Source organism: Rhineura floridana, chromosome 14 (genome assembly GCF_030035675.1).
Source record: "Rhineura floridana isolate rRhiFlo1 chromosome 14, rRhiFlo1.hap2, whole genome shotgun sequence".
Lineage (NCBI taxonomy): Eukaryota > Metazoa > Chordata > Lepidosauria > Squamata > Rhineuridae > Rhineura > Rhineura floridana.
In genome coordinates this window covers 15382270-15402623 of record NC_084493.1, presented here as the reverse complement: position 1 = coordinate 15402623, position 20354 = coordinate 15382270, and the positions used below count along the sequence as shown (strand labels likewise).

The window sequence follows — 20354 nt, the reverse complement described above, 5'->3', positions numbered from 1 at the left end:
AAAGGGCTCTGGGGGATTTTCCGGCTGATAAGACTGACGCTCCTGTCGAAGCTCTGGTCGAACTCTGGAATGCAGAAATGACCCGGGCTGTTGACACGATCGCTCCTGCGCACCCTCTCCTGTGTAGAGCTCATACAGCTCCATGGTACACCCCAGAGCTGAGAGCGATGAAACAAGATAGGAGACGGCTAGAGCGAAGGTGGAGACGAACTCCTGACGGATGCAATCATGCGCTGGTAAGTGCTTCTACCAAGCTGTATTTAGGAGCGGTGAGGGTGGCGAAGAAACAACATTTTGCTGCCACTATTAGGTCATCTCTTTCCCATCCAACGGAGCTTTTTAGAGTTGTCCGAGGGTTGCTCCATTCCGGCCCTCAGGACATGGTAGGGTCATCGGTGGCCCGTTGCAATGAGTTTGCTGGACACTTCCAGAATGAGATCTTATGCATCCGCCGGGACTTAGACTCTCAGTTTATAGCAGCTGATCCTAATGAGGTGTCCAGAGCTCAGTCTTGTCATGTTTTATTGGATGAGTTTCAGTTGGTTCAGCTCGAGGACGTGGACAAGGTGCTTGGACAGGTGCGTGCTACCACTTCGGTACTAGATCCTTGCCCCTCTTGGCTAATAAAATCTAGCAGGGATGGAACAGCTGACTGGGCCAGGGAAGTGATAAATGCCTCTTTACGAGAGGGAGTGGTTCCTGGCTGCCTGAAAGAGGCAGCAGTGAGACCGCTTCTGAAAAAAACCTTCCTTGGACCCAGAAAATTTCAACAGCTACAGACCAGTGGCGAATGTTCCATTTCTGGGCAAGATCCTGGAACGAGTGGTTGCTGGCCAGCTCCAGGCACTATTGGATGAAACCGATTATCTAGATCCATTTCAATCGGGTTTTAGGCCCGGTTTCGGCACTGAGACAGCCTTGGTCGCCCTGTATGATGACCTATGTCGGGAGAGGGATGGAGGGAGTGTAACTCTGCTGATTCTCCTTGATCTCTCAGCGGCTTTTGATACCATCGACCATGGTATCCTTTTGGAGAGGCTCGCGGAGCTGGGAGTTGGAGGTACTGCTTGGCAGTGGTTCCGCTCCTACCTGGTGGGTCGTCTCCAGAAGGTAGTGCTTGGGGAGCGTTGCTCGACACCATGGGCTCTCCAATGTGGAGTCCCGCAGGGGTCAGTTCTGTCCCCCATGCTTTTTAACATCTATATGAAGCCGTTGGGTGCGGTCATCAGGAGATTTGGAGTGCGTTGCCATCAGTACGCTGATGACACGCAGCTCTATTTCTCCTTTTCATCCTCTTCAGGTGAGGCTGTCAGTGTGCTGAACCGTTGCCTGGCTGCAATAATGGATTGGATGGGAACTAACAAACTGAGGCTCAATCCTGACAAGACTGAAATGCTGCTGGTGGGTGGTTTCTCTGACCAGATAGTGGATATACACCCTGTCCTGGACGCGGTTACACTCCCCCTAAAGGAACAGGTTCATAGTCTGGGAGTTGTTTTAGATCCTTCCCTGTCACTTGAGAGTCAAGTAGCCTCGGTGGCACGGAATGCGTTCTACCAACTTCGGTTGGTGGCCCAGCTACGTCCCTATCTGACCAGGGAGGATCTAACATCAGTAGTACATGCTCTGGTAACCTCGCGATTGGATTACTGCAATGCACTCTACGTAGGACTACCTTTGAAGACAGTTCGGAAGCTGCAGCTCATGCAAAATGCGGCGGCCAGATTGATAACGAAGACCAAGCGGTCTGAACACATAACACCTGTTCTGGCTCGCTTGCACTGGCTGCCAATATGCTTCTGGGCCAGATTCAAAGTGTTGGTTTTGACTTAAAAAGCCTTACACGGTGCAGGACCACAATATCTGCTGGAATGCCTCTCCCGATATGAACCTGTCCGTACACTATGTTCTACATCGAAGGCCCTCCTCCGAGTCCCGACTCAGAGAGAGGCTCGGAGGGTGATAACAAGAACTAGGGCCTTCTTGGTGGTGGCCCCTGAACTGTGGAATAGTCTCCCCGATGAGGTGCGCTTGGTGCCGACTTTGCTATCTTTTTGGCGCCAAGTTAAAACCTTCCTCTTTTCTAAGGCATTTTAATTTAATTTTAATTCTAATCTAGTTTAAAATCTGCTATAACTGATTTTAGATTTTTCATTTTCTTATATGTGTTCTTGTTGTATTATTATGGGTTTTTATTGTATGTATTTGTATTTTTGTATTTTTGCTGTACACCGCCCAGAGAGCTATGCTAGTCGGGCGGTATAAAAATCTAACAAATAAATGAATAAATAAATAAATAAACCGTGGCCACATCTGTCCCATATATTTAAAGCACTGTCATGCCACTTTAAGCAGTCATGGCTTCCCCCAAGGCATCCTGGGAACTGTAGTTTCCAGAGCTTGGAAGATTACTTTTAAAAAGTAATAAATTACAGTTACAGTTACATGGCCCCAAAAAAGTAGTAATTACCGTTACAATTACAATTGCTCTGAAAGTAACTGATTACTTTACTTTTCCTCCAAAGTAATCACTACAATTACATTTCAGTTACTTTTGAAAAAAGCCTACAAGGTGCTGGCCTTGGCTGCCGCACATCTAAGTAGCCTAAAACAACATTAAAAATAAACAAACACATACAGAGGTAGTAGAATAATTATTTTTATTCATAAGATAGCAATGGTGGTCTCTCTGCTGGTAAGGGTGGTGGGGAAGGAGGCTGAGGCCACTACTCAGATCTTTGCACGTCAAACCAGGTGCAACCCCCCCTCAGCCAGCCAGCATAATCTCTCACACATAAACACCTCCCAGACCCTGTCCTGCCACCAACTAAAGGACACTCACTCAAGCAAACATTTTCCCCTGAGATGCAAAAAAGTTAAAATACTGCAAATGCAGCACAGTAGCCAGAGAGGGTGGTGGAGGCCACTTTGTGTGCCAAGTGCAAACACAGTATTCTCTCTCTCTCTCTCTCTCTCTCTCTCTCTGTCTCTCTCTCTCTCTCTCTCTCTCTCTCTCTCTCACACACACACACACACTCTCTCTCTCTCTCTCTCTCACACACACACCATCTTTCTCCTCCACAGTTCTTTATCTCCATTCTGCTGCTGCCTCCTTCTCCTTTATCCATGTTCTTGACCTCCAGATACTTTTCCCCTCCACTCCATTCTTCACCACCACTATCCATTTTTAAAAATAATTGTTTTCTCCACTCCACCTCGTCTCACTCTCCGCCTTCTCCCTTGTCGCCTTCTACCCACCCACAGAGCATGAGGGAAGAGCGACACTGCACAGAAGCCCAGTTTGAGGCACATGATTTTCATCCACAAATCAGAGGAGCAGAAGACTTCCCCTGTTCTCCCCTCAAGTAATGCCCAAAAGTAATTCTGGAAACATTACAATTACTCCACAAAAGTAGTAAAATTACTCCTAGTTCTATTACAATCAAAATGTAAAGGAATTACCCACTCGTTACTCAAAAAAGTAATGAATTACAAGTAATTTGTTACTTGTAACTAGTTACTTCCAAGCTCTGGTAGTTTCTTAAGGGTGCTGAGAATGGTTAGGAATAGGGATGGGTGAGAAATAACTGCATTTCAAGCCGAATCTATCAAATTTACACTTTCTGAAACAATATCAGAACCGAAACTCAGCCATCCTTCAAAATTTGCATTTGTCCAAATTTTGTGATGCAGTTCTCCAACCAATGTTTACAAAAATGCATAGTTAGTGGAAAGTAGGCATTCAAATGAATATATGAGTGAAAAACAACATACAAAAACGCATTGTATGATGGGAAATTGTTTGCAAAAATGTGTGCATTGGTCAAAACTGCCTACAAAAATGTGTTTATTATGAGAAATTTGCACTGAAATGCTGGAGAATCTTCATGAGGAAAATTCGCAGATTGCTGCAGGAATGTGGAGAACTGAATTTAAGATTGGAAAAATGAGAAACTGCGACAACCAAAATTGACAGGTCTTTCCATCCCTATGGGCAGCTTTCCTTTGTTAACAGGAGATGGTGGCAGAAGCTCCCGTTTGCTTCTCTGTATCCCAGTTTGGGAAGGGCCATAGCTCAGTAGTAGAGTATCTGCTTTGCATGCAGATGTTCCGAAGTTCAATCCCTGGCATCTCTTGGTAGGGCTGAGAGAGACTCCTGCCTGAAACCCTGGAGAGCCACGTCCAGTCAATGTAGACAGTGCTGAGCTAGATGAACCGTTGGTCTGACTTAGTATATAGCAGTTCCCTATGTTCCTAACCTATCTGCACTTATACTAATATTCACCAATAGGCAAAAAAACCCTTGCGGTTTAAGAACGTACCTATAGCCAACAGATGTTTCTATCAAACTTTAAAAAGCAGAGAAATTGGGCAGCTATAGTGAATGCACCAGGGGAGCAGGAGACCTGACCTCCTCTCTGACATATTGTATTGCCCTACAAATTTGTAAAAAATGCAAACATAATTTGGGTTGGTCTTTCACAGTCCAATCCACTTCCTGTGTAGCTTGGAAGAATTTGATAACGTGTCTCTGAGTGTATGGTGAGTGGTGGCAACACCTGCAGTCAGCCCAAATATCACAAACAAGACATGTGCTGTGCTGATCTTACTTCAGCAGAGATGAAGCAACAATATTAAGACAGTTGATACAGTTCAGATAGTCACTTTAAATATGTTTGATTTACTTTGCAAGGACTTCCGGTTAACTTTGTTTCCGGTAAGACGTACTTATCTATGCTCTCGACCTTTTAGCTTAAAAAACTTATAAATTCCTTTATTTGGAGCTGCTATAGCAGTTGAACTACGGACAAGGAGTTAAGAATGCCAAATTGAAACCTGATTTAATCTCATAACACCCCTTTCTTCAAACCATCTGGTCTCTTTTATCTTCGGCGTTCTGGCTATCAACAAGCGGGAGGTGCTGCCATAAATTACCTGTGATTGTTATAGCCCATAAAAGTTCCGCTGTAGAAGCCCAGAAGTTTCAAACTCAAGTATTTACAGAGACAGCTACTGCCACATATCACCGCCTAATAATTTAAATCCAGAAAGGAGCTGACGTGTTTTCTTCTGCATATAGCAGTCACAGCTTGAGACTTTAGACAACCTGCCGGATTCTGAAAGTGTTTTCACTTTTTATACAACCACTTTGAGTGCTGTGCCTAATGGTAATGACTAGGAGAAATTACCAGGAGTTGGGAATTCCCACTGAGGGCGATGTAGTGACAAGTACGTCTCAACCTAAAATCACGAGATTCTTTCCTTCTTCACGTGACCCACTCCACTCGGAGCTGCAGTCTCCTTTAATACATCAAGTGAATCCACCGACTGTTAACTCTCACGAATGGACTTTAGATCATCCTCTCTCTGTCAAATCCTATAAGACCTTCCCACCCTCCAAAAATCTTGCTGAGGAGCTCCAGGACGCTGGTTTTAATTTTTCTTTGAACTCGGTAAACGATGCCACCCCGTCAGCATTTCTAACTATTGACTCATACCAACTATCTAAGGGACAGATAACGCCCCCTCCTGACAGGAGGGAAGAACAGGATGATTCTTCTCCGGTTGGTTCTGATCAGGTATGGCAGTCTTTACTGCTTGACGAATTAAAGCTTGTCAAAGCATATATTTCAGAAACCAACCAATTACTTACAACGTTGGTGCAGACGTTTAGGTCCACTCCGTCTGCAATTTATGGAGTGCATGAACCTGCAGCATCACCATCCTCCTCCTCTGAATATTTGAGTGGCCATGCTAGCGGATCTGGTAATCGTAAGAATAAGAAAAGAAACAGGGTTCAACCACCCAATACAAAGAAAGCCAAGAAATCTAAAAATATCAAGAATCCTAAGACCAACCATTTAAACAAAATGAACTTTAAACCACTATTTAAACAGTTGGAGCCCCAAAGGGCGTGCAACTCTTCAAAGCAGTGCCGCTTGTCCAAAATGGGAAATTGTTCTCCCTCAAAGTCAGAACTACTTCATGACTCCAAATCTACCCTTTGGGATCCCAACCTCTCTAGTGAGGAGGCGAAGAGAAAGTTTCCACCCCCGAGGAGTCTCCTAGTCTCTTTGACTGTTATCAAAGGTCGCTACTCGCCTCATTGGAATCTAGTTTTACAACCTGATAAGTTGGTAATTTCATACAACTGTAAAGGCAATGGGCGGCGACCCTCGTTCCTGAGTATCCCATTTTTGGACACTTGCTTCGGTCAATCTCTGCAGGCACCACAGCGGATGAACTACATCAGGTCCATGAGGATCCTCCCTTCTAACACACATGAGTGGCGCTTGATTGTTACCTGCCACTCACGTATTGTGGCCAACCAAATTTTCTGAGTGAGAGACATCTTGGGAAAAAGGGGCTTATCAGTACAAAGATACTACACTAATGTGGCCCCTCCTACTCCGCTGGAAGCTCCCCTTATACAGACCACATGACCTAGTACTTCTTTATCTGCAGCAACTCCAACCAATAACACCCGCCAGATGCTCCTACAGAAGTCTTTTGGGGCGTCAGAAAGTCATTCTGCTCTGGCTGACCAATCCCAAATGATGTCTGTCCTTATTCAGGAAATGGAACCTGAGGAGCGGCAGCTCACAGAGCTCTATTCTCATTTGCCTGACATCGAGCGGGCGGCTCTTATTAACAAGTTACATCAATTGATCCAACGTCTTAGGTCTTCGGTACCTGTTACAGCTCCATTAGTTAATCCTGCTACAATAATACCAGCGGGGGACATTTATTGCTCTTCAAATACTCCCTCCAGATGTACCAGGAGTGTCAGTCCCTCCCCCCTAAATAGGTCAATTCAGGTAGGTGAGGATTGGGATAAAGTAAGATTTTTGTACCCTGAGGAACTAGGCTCGCCTACAAGTGTCTCCGGATCTCTAAATCAAATTGCAGAATTGAACTGACAACTTCTGCCAGTGGAAAGTTCTGCTTCACGAGCTGACTCTGATACCTCTCCACTGTTTGTGTGCAACGCTGGGTCCTCTCTTCTGGCCAACTTCCCTCTTCATTTTCTTTCATGGAATATTGCTGGCTGGAATGCCAAGCAAAATGATCAAGAGTGGATCTTCTATCTTAACAACCATGACATAATTTTCCTGCAAGAGACTTGGACCACTTATAAACCTCTTCTGAATGGATACTCCTCAATACATGTTCCAGCGATGCCTTCGGACTCAACGAAAGGCAGACCAAAAGGGGGTCTGGCGATATTGATCTCTACCTCTTTGGTTATCCAATTCAAAGCCCTTCAGCCCTTGAAATCCACCGCGATGGCAGTCCTTATGCATTTCAATGCAACATCTTTACTGTGTATTAATGTATATATCCCTCCCTTATCTGTGCGGAATCTTATAGAGCAGGTTTGGGAAGAGCTAGATAACTATTTACTAGATCTTGAGTCCACCTACCCCAAAGCCTAAATGATAATTATGGGAGATTTTAATGCTAGGATTGGGTCAAATAACATCTCTCTGTTCACCTCAAAACTATGGCACGGTGAAGACTGCGGCCGTTTTGCCTCCGTCCCAAATAGGAAATCGAAGGACGCTAGGGTTAACTATGGGGGAATCTGCCTGGCTCGGCTAGTAGGTTGTCACAATCTGACCATCCTAAATGACCTCGACCATATAGATGACTGTGCGGAATATACGTACATATCCAATCATGGCAGCAGTGTAATCGACTACGCAATAATATCCTCTAAGTTACTTAACTTAACATCAGCATTCGCCATTGGCAATAGACAAAATAGTGATCATCTCCCCCTTAGTTTCCTATGTCACCTATCAGAGAAGATGCGCTTAACTTCTAATTACAATACCACAGTAAATCGCTCTTACTTTTTCCATAAACGGTCTATTTGGTCTCCCTTTCTAGCCTCCAGAATTGAAATTTTTCTCTCATCCCCCGAAGCCATGTCTTACCGAGCGCATTTAATGAATTCCTCCTCTTTAAAATCCCTATTTAGTGACTATGATTCCCTAATTTCGAATTTAAATACTATTTTGCTTCCCAAGCTTTCTGGTCCCAAAGCAATAACGAGTGCTAGTCCAAAATGGTTTGACAGCGAATGTTTGTCCCTCAAACAGCAGTTAAGGAATGTTTATCTAAAATACCGTCATCAAAATCTTAACTATCTCCCTCCCGATTACTATGCCATAAAAAGAAAATATAAATCAACGTTGGCCATCAAAAGGAGGTTGGCAGTCCAAGAGGAGTGGAATAGCCTGATTCAAGCATCTAGGTCCAAAAACTCCAAAAATGTCTGGTCCATTATTTCTAAAGCCTTTAGGTTTTCGCATTCTGCTCCATGCAATATTCCCCCTCAAAGTTGGGAACGGCACTTTACAGCTATGTACGTGAACACTCGACACAATGCCCCATCTTCTTTTCTCCCCCCGGACTCTTCGTTGCTTCCGGTATGGTTACCCGTTTCTCAGAATGAAATAAGGGATTTGATAATTGGGCTACAAATGGGTAAAGCACCTGGCTCAGATAATATGCCTCCAGAGCTATTAAAAAACTTTCAAGATTGGTGGGCTCCACTATTGGCCCACTTATTTACTAGATTCAATGATACTGGTCATTTCCCTGCAGCTTGGCGTGAAGCAATAATCATACCCATTTTCAAAAAAGGGGATAGAGAGGACCCCACAAATTATAGGCCCATAAGTTTATTATCTGTAATAGGTAAGTTATATGCTTCTTACCTGAAAGTAAAACTCCTTACCTGGATGGAGGAACATGATATTCTCGGAAGGGAGCAAGCAGGGTTCAGGAGAGGACGTTCCGTCCTTGACCATTGTCTTCTCCTGAACCACCTTGCAGAAAAAAACAGAAGTCAAAGGGGCAACGGCTTATATGTTGCTTTTGTTGACCTAAAAGCTGCTTTTGATTCTATCCCCCGGGATAAACTTTGGACCAAACTAGCTAAAACTTCCATTGATAAAAGGCTTCTTTTTTTGATCTACAACTTGCATCAACATACATCCTTGCGGGTTCGCTGCGGACGCGAAGGCGGTTTAACTAATTCTATCTCTACAGACACTGGGGTGAGACAGGGATGTATTCTAGCTCCCCTGTTATTCAACCTGTATTTAAATGACCTGAACGCTCGCTGTCTTTCTCACGACCATCATTCTCCTAAAATCGCTGCACTAAGCTGTCCCCTATGATTATGTGCAGATGCTGCTGCCCTTCTTTCTTTCTCGAAGGTGGGTCTTAAGCGAACTGTCCACGCTTTTATGGCCTATTGCAGTGAGAACCTTTTAACTATTAACTATGCTAAAACAAAAATCCTAGTGTTTCCTAAACGAATAACCACCCCTGTTTGGACTATTAATGGCCACCAAATCGAACAGGTTGACCATTACAAATATCTTGGTATTACCTTTCACTCCTCGCTGAACTGGACCACCCACATAAGGGCGGTGGTGCTGAGTGCCAGGAATACCATAAAGGGTCTGCTTCGTTACTTCTTTTACAAAGGAGGGCAATTCATTCCAGCACTTATTCAGATCTTTAAAACCAAGATCATCCCCCAACTTTTATACGGTGTCCCAATTTGGATCCATGCATTCAACTCTTCAGTTGAAGCGGTGCTTTCCACCTTTTTATGCCGACTATTAGGTGTCCCAAGATGTGTTACCTCGGCTGCCCTTAGATTAGAATGCGGGCTTACCTCGATTGAGTGTCACTCTTGGCTGATGTCTGCTAACTACTGGGCCAAATTATCGTTTGACCTCCCCCTCTGGTTTTTTATCCTTCCTTTGGAGCGACAATTTTTTCTCTATTTGGAACAGAAAAATGGAGACGAAATTGGCACGGAATGGCCTTTCTCGAGAATATCTATCTTCTCATTCTCCTGTTTCTGCTAAATCCATTATCCGGTCCTGACTTAGGGACATTGATTTTCAAACTTCAATTGCCATGGCTTCCAAAATATGTTCTCCCCTTCATTTGAATTTAAGATTCGAATGTGGTAAGTTCGCCCCTTATTTGGATTTTCTTACAGTCCCCAAATTTCGCTTAGCCTTTTCTAAGGCTAGGTTTAATTCTCTACACTCTGCAGTTCTGGAAGGGAGGTTCTTGGGCCTTCCCTATGAACAACGTGTCTGTCCCTGCAGAGCGGGTAATATTGAAACTATCCAACATATGCTTTTTCCCTGCCCTTTATATTCCTGGACACGCAGTAAGTTCCTAAACCCCTTAATGGCAAGTGTCCCTCATAAGTCTCCCGAATCCATGATAATTTATCTTTTATCTGGCTCAAATAAAGAGATTACCACCCAAGTCGCAAAGTTTTTATATGTGGTCCAACAGAAACGCAGAGCTATTACTACTAGTTAGTAAGATATTGGGTACTACTCAACTTGCCACTATTTTTATTTCTGCTCTATTTGATTATATTGTGTTTTGCATTGCATTATAGTTTAATTTCGTTTTTATTCTGTATATACTATGGGTCTGTGACCGCAATAAATTATTATTATTATTGTTGTTGTTATTATTATTATTATTATTATTATACTTTGCAATTTTAGTGGTTTCCTAAAACAGCAGAAGTGCTTGTAAAGGGTAATCGTGGCACTGCTGGGGTTGGATGGCAAGGAGCATTTTAGAAATGAGCCATGCCTCTGACTCCCTTCCCCCATTAAAACTGTTGATTCAGAAATGCTGGGTTTGGTCTCTGGGTAGCTGCAGGATGAGGTGTTTGACTCCCTCCCCCCACATTAAACCCATTTTGCTAAGTTGGTTCTTTCTTTTTGGCCTACCTTGCAGAGATGGCGTCAGACATACCTGGGTCTGTGACATTGCCTGTGGCACCTATGGCAGCCGGACAAGTGAGAATGGCAGGATCCATGCCTGCTAGAGGAGGAAAGAGGCGCTCAGGGTAAGTTGAGTTCAGGTGTTTGAAGTAAAGTTGAAAATTTCTTCTCTGTATGTAGATCTAAGGCAGGGGAGGGAGGAACTTCCCATCCCCCCCCAAACAGCATGGAGCTAGATACCCAGGCATGTAGTTGTAACCTGCAGTTTTATTACATATAATTCCTTTAAATTGCTGATTTTGGGTTGTCTCTAAGGTCTACTCTGAGTAGAATGTAGTTAGATACAACACTTTATATTTAAATGTTTATGTTAACTTGTTTTTAATACAGAGTTTATCTGTATTTTTAATGACTAGATTAGATGGTGCTTTGTAAAATAACATATACCGCTTCCGGAAGAACTCTGGAGGGAGTTTTCTGGCTTTTTGGGTTTGAGACATAAAATATTTTTGGGTGGGTTGGGAAGTAGTTACTAGATACTGATGTTACCAGTTTTGAGGCTACTTTTGGATGTGAAGCTATTGGGTAGTTTTACTTAACCCATTGATGAGCTTTATGCTCACTTAAGTTGTGATGTATGTTCAACGAACTGGTAACTGTTGATTTATTTATTTCTAGTGTTATGTTGTAGTGATGGCTTACATTGTGTTGTGTAATGTTACTGTAGTACTGTATTTTTTTTATGAGAGCCACTTTGAGCACAGATGTATTGAACTAATTCCTTCTCAGAGTAGTCCAACTGAAATGAATGAATTTCAGTTTATTTATTCATCAAAGTATTTATATGCCTCCCTCTTGCAAAATATCGTGGTGATGCAGAGCAACATAAAAACATTAAAAAGCCATACAGAACTATCATTGAAATATCTGGCTACTCAAGAGACATTTTAAACAGCTGCATGGGTCTTTCGGCACAAAAATGTCTTCAAGAGACACCTGAAAGTCAAAAGTGTGAATGCCTGCCAACTCTCTGCTAGAAGAGCATTCCACAGCATGGGATTGGGACCAGCAGCACTGAATGCCGAACTTCGGGGTTGAGGCCAGTGAGCCTCTGTAACACAGGGGACAACTAACATAACTTCTCCAGATGAACTCAGTGATCGAGCTGCGATGTAAGGACTCAGACGCTCCTTAAGGTATTCTGGACTGGAGTTGTTCAGGACTTTGTATATCAACACAAGAGCCTTGAACCTGGTCCAGAAGTCCAGTTAATTATATCTATCAATTTTAGTGGGTCTACTCTGAGTAGGACTAGTGTTGATTACCACCCAATGACTATATGAGAAAGCTAGCGAAAGTACAGTGGCTAAGAACCTGATCAAGAAATTAGGAAGTTCCCATTTTTGAATCTTGTCGTTCCCATGAACTTTATAGACAGCATAAGAGTTGTTCTTAGGCTTAACCCCACATGGGGATAATAAAACTGTCCTACCTGACAGGGTGTTGTTGTTGTTTGTATTTATTACTCACTTTTTTCCACAAAAAGTGACCCAAAGCAACTTACAAAATGATACAAACATTAAAGCAAGTGTAAAAAACGAAAACCAAATGAAAATCTGGCAACACATCCATAATATCCCTAACAAAACCCACCCCACTAAATGATAAAGAGGCCACAAATATACCTAATACTCCAAAGTTAAGGTCTGAAAACCTGAGCGTACTGGGCCCTAAAAATAGGTAATGAAGGTGCCAGGTGTGCCTCCCTAGGGAGAGCATTCCACAAGTAGGGAGCCACCCTTGAAAAGGCCCGTTCTCATGTTGCCATAGCAGCTGTAATCTTTACAAGATAATCATATACGGGAAGTGCTTTGGATGCTATAAAACCACTCTGAATGCTAGGTATTAGTGATGGTATTATTATTGTTGTTATTATTATTATTGAGATCATCCTGCTTCTTCAAGTCTGAACCAGATCTACAACAGCTGAATAATGTGTGAACAGTATAAGATAGCTCAGCACTTAAGGAAGAGTTTGTGTGAAAGCAAGCGTCCCATCACCAGGATGGTATTCTCCCATATGATATGTGGCAGCAACTAAAATAATCAGGAGATGTCTTCTTCTGTTTCCTGCCCTCATCTGAGATGGGGTTGATGGCAACACATGAAGCAGGGCTATAGCTCAGTGGTAGAGAATGTGCTTTGCATGCAAACAGTCCCAGGTTCAACCACCGACATCTCCAGGTAGGGCAGGGAAAAGATTCCCGTCTGAAACCCTGCTGCAGTCAGAGAGCTGCAGCCAGTCAGTGTAGACAGTACTGAGTTAGATGGACCATTGCTCCGCCTGCTTTTGCCTCTGGCCCTGCCCTTCACTGACATGTGGTTATCCAAAAGGAAATGCAGCCCTCGGGATGAAAAAAGTTCCCCACCTCTGGTCTAAAGACAGCATTTACAGAGAAGTTCCCCCCTTTCCATTGCTCCATCTGTTTCTGCTCCCCCTACCCACATGAAACTAGTCCAAGGTCCACATGAAATTGGACCGAGGGCCGCATGTGGCCCTTGGGCCACAGGCTTCCCTTTCCTAATCTATGGCTAAAAGCCAGTCCTTTGCACTGCAGTTGATGACAAATTTGAATGCCTGAATATGGTGCTCTTCATTCTTCTTTAATGAAAGAGGAAAGAAATACTTCTGTGCACAGAGAAAATAGCTTGACTACTAGTTTTCTCTATTCATCTCTTTAAATTGCATGTGGATACTTGCATGCTTGCATGCAATTCTGTTGGGGTGGGCTTCTCTATGCAATGTTTGCATTTGGATGTCACAATAAACCATGGTTTAACGCAGGGTGGGGAACCTTTGGACTAAAGGCCTAATTAGGCCTGGCACGGGTCCCAGTTTGGCTCACAAAGTCATTTCCCCAAAACCGAATCCACCTGCCCCGACATATGGTGCCATATATGACATCATGTGTGGAGCAAGGAGAAGTATGTCTTAATAGCACAATTGGGAACCTTAAAGTGTGCCCCCAGTTGTTAATTGGCAAGGAAAGCTTGCTTACCTCACCAGTATTTAACTGATTGGCAATGAAAGCAAATCTTCTGGGATTCCCAATATGGGTTCCCCATAGGAAGGCAATGTCATGAGTCACATGTTGTCAGGTCCCTGCCCACCCAGCAAAGTAGCCCACTCTGGCCCACCGACTGTATTCAGTTCCCTGACCCCTGGTTTAACATGAAGGGAATTAGCCTTGCCTCCTTTAGGTGCTTGCACTACTCCATGCCCCCCATCATGGGCGTGAAGAGATTTCAAGTTTGCTTCCGATTGCAATTAACCACAATTTAGCATTGCATTGGAACTCTAAAACTAGTTAATGTTAGCTATGATATGTTGAAACAAGTCACTTCATAACTCATGGTTTCAGGCAAACCATTGTTAAGATTAACTGCAGTTGGTTTGAATGACACAATAAGCTATGGTCATTCGAAACAGAAATGTGTCTAACCTTCTCAGAGCTGTGCTAGAGGAGGACAGTGGGGAGTTCACAAGACTGGGGGATGTGCTAGACTCAGTTTTGTTGAGATAAACCATGGTTTATTGTGATGTTCAAAAGCAGCCATAGAAAACCAGCATTTCAGAAAGAAGTGTTCTGCCTCAATTTCTGTCTCCCTCCCTCTCCCCCCACTCTTGTGTAATAGATGTATTTTCATGGGGTGACATTCAAATGTGCAAGTCTCCATCTGCAGCCTTGAGATGGTTCTGTCCTAAGCAAAGCTTTGTAACTTGATTCTGGACTAAGAGATGGAACTTGTTCCTTAAATCTCTTAAAAATAAAATTGCACTAGAATAATATTTAAAGTACTTCTTGTTTTTTCACAAAGGGTTGAGCAGATCATGTATGCCTCTCACCTTTGCATCAGTTTAATGTCAGTCATCTGTTTTAACAGTGCAAGCCTATACATATCTACTTGGAAGTAAGTCCCACTGAATGAAGTGGGGTTTGCTCTCATGTAAGCAAACCCACATAATTGCAGTCTAAAAGGCTTTCTTTATTTTTTAAAACGTTAATGTGTTTTTTTCTTATAACACAACATTTTAGACACCCAGCAACTTTGTACTGAGGACTCAAATTAGTTTTTCCCCTCTGTTTTTTCCTTTGGCCTTTCACAATAGGCAATTAATGTATGAAATAAGGAAATGAGATTTATTCCTTCATTTTGAAAAGTTCCATTTAAAAAGGGGGCCTAGATAGCTGGTATAGCACAGTGGGGAGGAGAGCCTTGCTGGGAGTCCAGAGTCTGTGAGTTCAAATCGCCTCTCGTGTCTCCTGGGTGTAAAGAGCCAGCTAAAGATCACCCCACAGAGAGTGGCTCAGGGGTTACGTGCCCTTCCACCTGTGCAGCCGTGGGCAAGCTGCATAGTCCATAGGAGCCCAGTTGCCCCCAGCTGGCAGTTGCGGACAAGGAAGAGGCTGGCTTGTGCAGCTGTGGCAAGCTGAGCAGGCCCTAGCCAGCTGGGGAGGACTAGCCTCAGAGGGAGGCAATGGTCAACCCCCTCTGAATACCGCTTACCATGAAAACCCTATTCATAGGGTAGCCATAAGTCGGGATCGACTTGAAGGCAGTCCATTTCCATTTTTTCTTTTTGTTTGTACTTGAGAAAAGAAAACAAAAAACGTCTCTGCAGTGGTATGGTTTGTCTTCTTGGAACTATTTCTGCCATTGTTGTGTGGCATGCGGTTTACTCTCTCTGGCTAGAGGATCTCATCTGATGGGGTCAAAGTCAGATGGTAATTGTGTTTTTCCCAGTGTGTAGTACAATCCTAAAGGTTAATAGCCCAGTCTTTGAAGCATGATGGAAGACATTTTTCTGAGAGAATTTATAATGTATTTCTTTTTCCTACCCCTTGAGAAAGAAAGACGGGCACTTTGTAGGGTTTTTTCCAAATTTTCTTCAACACATTTTTGTGGCAGCCGCCATTTCCCGTTCCCACAGCACTCCGGAAGAACACTGGGTCAAAGACATTGTGGTGAGTGTAACATGGTAGCCAAGCTGCCAACGCCTTAAGGAAAAGAAGAGAGAAGCTGTGTTACTGCCACTCCCAGTGACGAGCCCACTCCTGAGGAAAAGTTGAAGAATTTCTCCTCACCCTGGAGAAATTTAGTGACATGGTTCCTTGCCACTCAAATTTTTCTACCCCCAAAGTGAGTAGAGAATTTTGAGAGACCATTTACACACAGCTCTCTTAGGCTGTTCTCTGTAAAGGAAGAAGCTAATATCTCAACCCACCCACTCTTAAAATGCATTAGTACATATGTTTCACGCTAAACATTCTCATCTTGAGGTTTTAAATGAGAAAAATTGTTAAGGAAATGGATATATACATTTGTGGCAAATGAATGACATTCAGTGAAATCTAAGTGTTGAGATTGCAGGAACGCTTGTTTTGAAGATGACTTATGCAGGGAAAACTGCTGATGCTGTGAATATGATGGCTGAAGACCTTCAAAGAAGGGGACACATGGCCTCAGTCTGACTTCAGGCTCTCTTGGGTTGACGGGATGTTCTTAGGAATGCTCATCTGCACAGGAGCTGGATGTGAACCAAGCTCACTTTACAGTTTGCCCTTCCTTGCTGGATCGTCACCTTGTAGTGGTGAGTGGGCTTGCGTGTTCCAATGAACCCTGTGAGCAATGCCGTCAGGAGTCATGTGCTCCCAGCAGGGTCACCCATGGCGGTAAGGTCAAGGGAGAGGAACCAGACAAAGAACGATCCAAGAAAGTCCTCAGCGGCAGAACAGGCGTAGGATAACAATGTGTGTTACAACAGCTGTGAAGGCAGATGAAGGCTGCATCAGATAAAGGACTTCCAATCATTGTGGTATCCATGCCATTGGATCACAGCCTTTTTCTGTCAAGATTGTGTGTTGATCGTGGTGCGCCTATCTCTCCACATAAAACAAATTCACGCACAGGCGTCTTCCATAACAAAAGTCCCATGGCGATTGGCAAATGGCGACAGGGGCAGGACTGTGAAATCCAGAAGCTCCTAGTCATGGTCTGGTACATCGGCGGTGGATACAGATTCAGACGGATCCATTGTGAAAGACTATATTTTGGAAGACAATCTTACTCAGTCACGAGTGATCACCAAGAGAAGAAGAACAGTTTGCCAAACTGGCCACAGGATGTCACTGTTTCTTCACGAATATACAACTGTAGGACTCACCGAGGAATTATCTGTTTCTTCAGCAGGATACAATTGCAGGACGCACTGAGGAATTAAGTGGTTCTGAACGAATGCAGGATTTGATGAAAGGAGTGCTATTTCTCTGGCCACATTCACACCATGCATTTATTCCACTAAACAGTCATGGCTTCCCACAAAGAATCCTGGGAAGGGTGCTGAGAATTGTTAGGAGACTCCTGTTCTCACCAAGCTCCAATTGCCATACCAGTTTAACAGTCAGTCCCTCTTCCCAGAGAACAAGATGTGTTTTACAACTTTAGTACTCGCATGGTTTTTATCATATTCATATGACAAAAGGATTAGAATGTAAGAGTTTACATGAAAACAAATATATATTTTTGTCAAAGGTAGTGGTACTATGAGAGCCAGTGTGGTGTAGTGGTTAAGGTGCTGGACTAGGACCTGGGAGACCAGGGTTCGAATCCCCACACAGCCATGAAGCTCACTGGGTGACTTTGGGCCAGTCGCTGCCTCTCAGCCTCAGAGGAAGGCAATGGTAAACCACCTAATACCACTTACCATGAAAACCCTATTCATAGGGTCGCCATAAGTCAGAATCGACTTGAAGGCAGTACACACACACACACAGTGGTACTACACTGTAAATTTTAGTAGTTTCTTAAGTCTGTTATTGTTTTGTTAACAATGGCAGGTTTTACACATCTATGCAATTGCACAAAAAAAATAAGAAAACTACATGTAAAATTTTGATAGCTACGTAACTTGCCATTTCTTTATGTGGAACGCATTTTGGGTTGTTAAAAATGTATAACCGTTATAAAGAAAGATTGTAAACAAAGTGTGCCTTATAAAAAATGTTTATATAAATCCCTATTAAAAAACAAAACAAAAAAGAGGCAGTGCATTTGTTGAGCATCACTTCAGCTCTGTAATTGTACCAGACATATATTCACGTTCTGTGTTCCCTTGGTTCACTCTGTTCTTCGTTTTTTTAGGTTTAATGGGGGCAGTTTAGTTTCCGCTATGATTGAGGTTTTCCAGGGAAAAGTGATCCCTCAGCTCCTTTATGGAGCCCAAATTTGGGGGCATAATAACTTTGCCGTTCTTGAGACAATACAGAATTCCTTTTTGCGCTCCATCCTTGCCCTCCCAAGAGGCACGCCTGCCCCTCTTTTAAGGATGGAAACTGGGCTCCAGTCAATAGAATCCCTTGTGCATGCGGCCCTTGCCAGTTACTGGCTAAAACTCTCATCCTTGAATGATGCCCGCCTTATTAAGAACTGCTTTCTGGAGCAGCTACAGAGCCCCTCTTCTAACACTTGGGCTATGCACGCTAAATTAATGTTATCTTCATATGGGATAAACACAGAAATTTTGCCCTCCTGTGTCACCCCCCAAGTAAGATTTCTTTATAAGGACAGAATTCTGTTCTACTCAAGAAGGAAGGACGTGTTTGCTTCCACTCAGTCAGCCTTTTCCCGGTGGTATCCCTTAGTTAAAACATCTTTTGGGTTTGAACAATATTTCATCTGTCTGACCTCCACTGCTTTAAGAAAGGCCTTTATGGCCTTACACTTTCCAACTATGCCCTCCGCTTTTTTGGAGGGGAGATACGCAAAATGCCCCATTCATCAAAGACTCTGTATTTGTGAATTTCCTGAAGTGGAGGACATCGGGCACTATTTACTACGATGTGCGCTGTATACCGAGCCTAGAAGGAAATTCCTTGCCGCCATTTTATACTCCTGGAGATACAGACCACCTTTGGAGCAAACGTGTGCTCTTCTTGCTCCCTCCGATCCATGGGTAGCACTTCAAGTGGCAAAATTTGCCTTGGCGGCAGGGAAATTGAGAGCTGGTCATTTAGCAACTGTGGGTATGTGTCTGGAGCCCGCCCCTGACTAGTCTATTTTAACTATAAGCCCCTTGGCTTGTTTTTCTTTTAATGCATTTTAGGTATTGTGTGTGATCTCTTGTAATAGGAGTCTTTTATCGTTTATATGATTTTATTTGCCTTTTCCTATTTGATTGGTTGTACTATATTGTGATGGCCACTGGCTACAAACAGTAAATTTACCTATCATGTTCTGTGTTCTTTTCCTTACCAGAGAATTTCTGCAACACCAAAACTATCCGTGTACATTTCTCATTGTTTTGTGTCTGACTAGCACTGGCTTAAAAAATAATACTGTCCTGAACTTCCAGTTGAGGTAGCTTTTCCACCTCCTTCTAAGTAGAAATTAAGTCTTATAGGAATTTATCCAGTTAGTTTGATTGTAAGTCACTTTGGGTTCACTTTTGTGAAGAAAAGTGACTAACAAATAAAATAAAATAGATAATAAATAAATAAATAATTGTAGCTCAATGAGGGGAAGAGGTATTTCCTTACAACTCTCAGCACCCTTTTACAAACTACCCTTCTTTGGGGGAAGCCATGACTGTTCAAAGTAGAATAATAGTGGAATAAATGTATGGTGTGCATGCGGTCTCTCTCTCTCAAGGAATATATAAGTGATGGGATTATCAACTCTGTTAAGTTAAAGTTAAGCACTTTTAAGACACGTTGCTCAAGGACCGGTAGTAGCATAACTCTTAAGATAGCCTTCACCAACCCGGAGCCCTCCAGATGCTTTGGATTACAACTCTCATCAGCTGTGCTTGCTGCGGCTGACGGGAGTTGTAGTCTAAAGCATCTGAAAGGCACCAGGTTAGTGAAGACTGGCCTAAAGAGTTTCTGGCTCAAATTGTGCCTTGACAATAGCAGTTTTGGAATTCTGATCTCCATATGGCTGTGAATGCATTCCCCTGCAGTTATAAAGTGCATGGCATCCCGGGAGAATACCTGTGACAGTGCTTAAATCTTTCAGAATCCAAAGGAAGTGACAACAGTATAGGGTATGCAGATATATAAGAGTGTTGTTCTGAATTCTTGGTGGGCTTCCAAGGAAAGTTAAGATATACCAGACTGTGACTAGGGAGTAGGCCAAAAATTATTTGACTAGGTTGTGAGGAAAGCCGTGGGCAAACAAACTGGGTAAGTTTTGCAGAACATTGGGCCACAACACCTGGAGAAGAATGCTCTGGGACCTAGCTTGTCAATATCTCTTGCCCCTGCAGTTTCTTCCTCCTCCTTTTTTAACAGGGTCTGCCGGGAAGCTGCAGCCAAAGAAACCATGGTGGGTTAAAGGTGGCTTCAGAATCGTGCTTTTGGAAACAGGGCTGGGCTGAGGTGGAATTATTCCTTTACATGATGATGCAGTATCTCTTTCAAATTAGTTCAGTAAAATGGGATTTGGATAGAGCTGTTAATGCAATCTAGTTTCATTTTTTTTAAAGGGAGCAGTATTAGCAAATAGAAACAG

The 20354-nt window shown here is 43.2% G+C and overlaps 1 protein-coding gene across 7 annotated transcripts in view; it reads left to right on the top strand.

Moving 5' to 3' along the window:
- Positions 1-20354, top strand: part of ARNT2 (aryl hydrocarbon receptor nuclear translocator 2) — a 211745-nt gene that overhangs the window by 84019 nt on the left and 107372 nt on the right. For all 7 annotated transcript variants that reach the window (XM_061595760.1, XM_061595761.1, XM_061595764.1 and 4 more), the window contains one exon: positions 10798-10909. In XM_061595760.1, coding sequence (XP_061451744.1) covers positions 10798-10909 — 112 coding nt within the window. The remainder of the gene's footprint in view (positions 1-10797; positions 10910-20354) is intronic.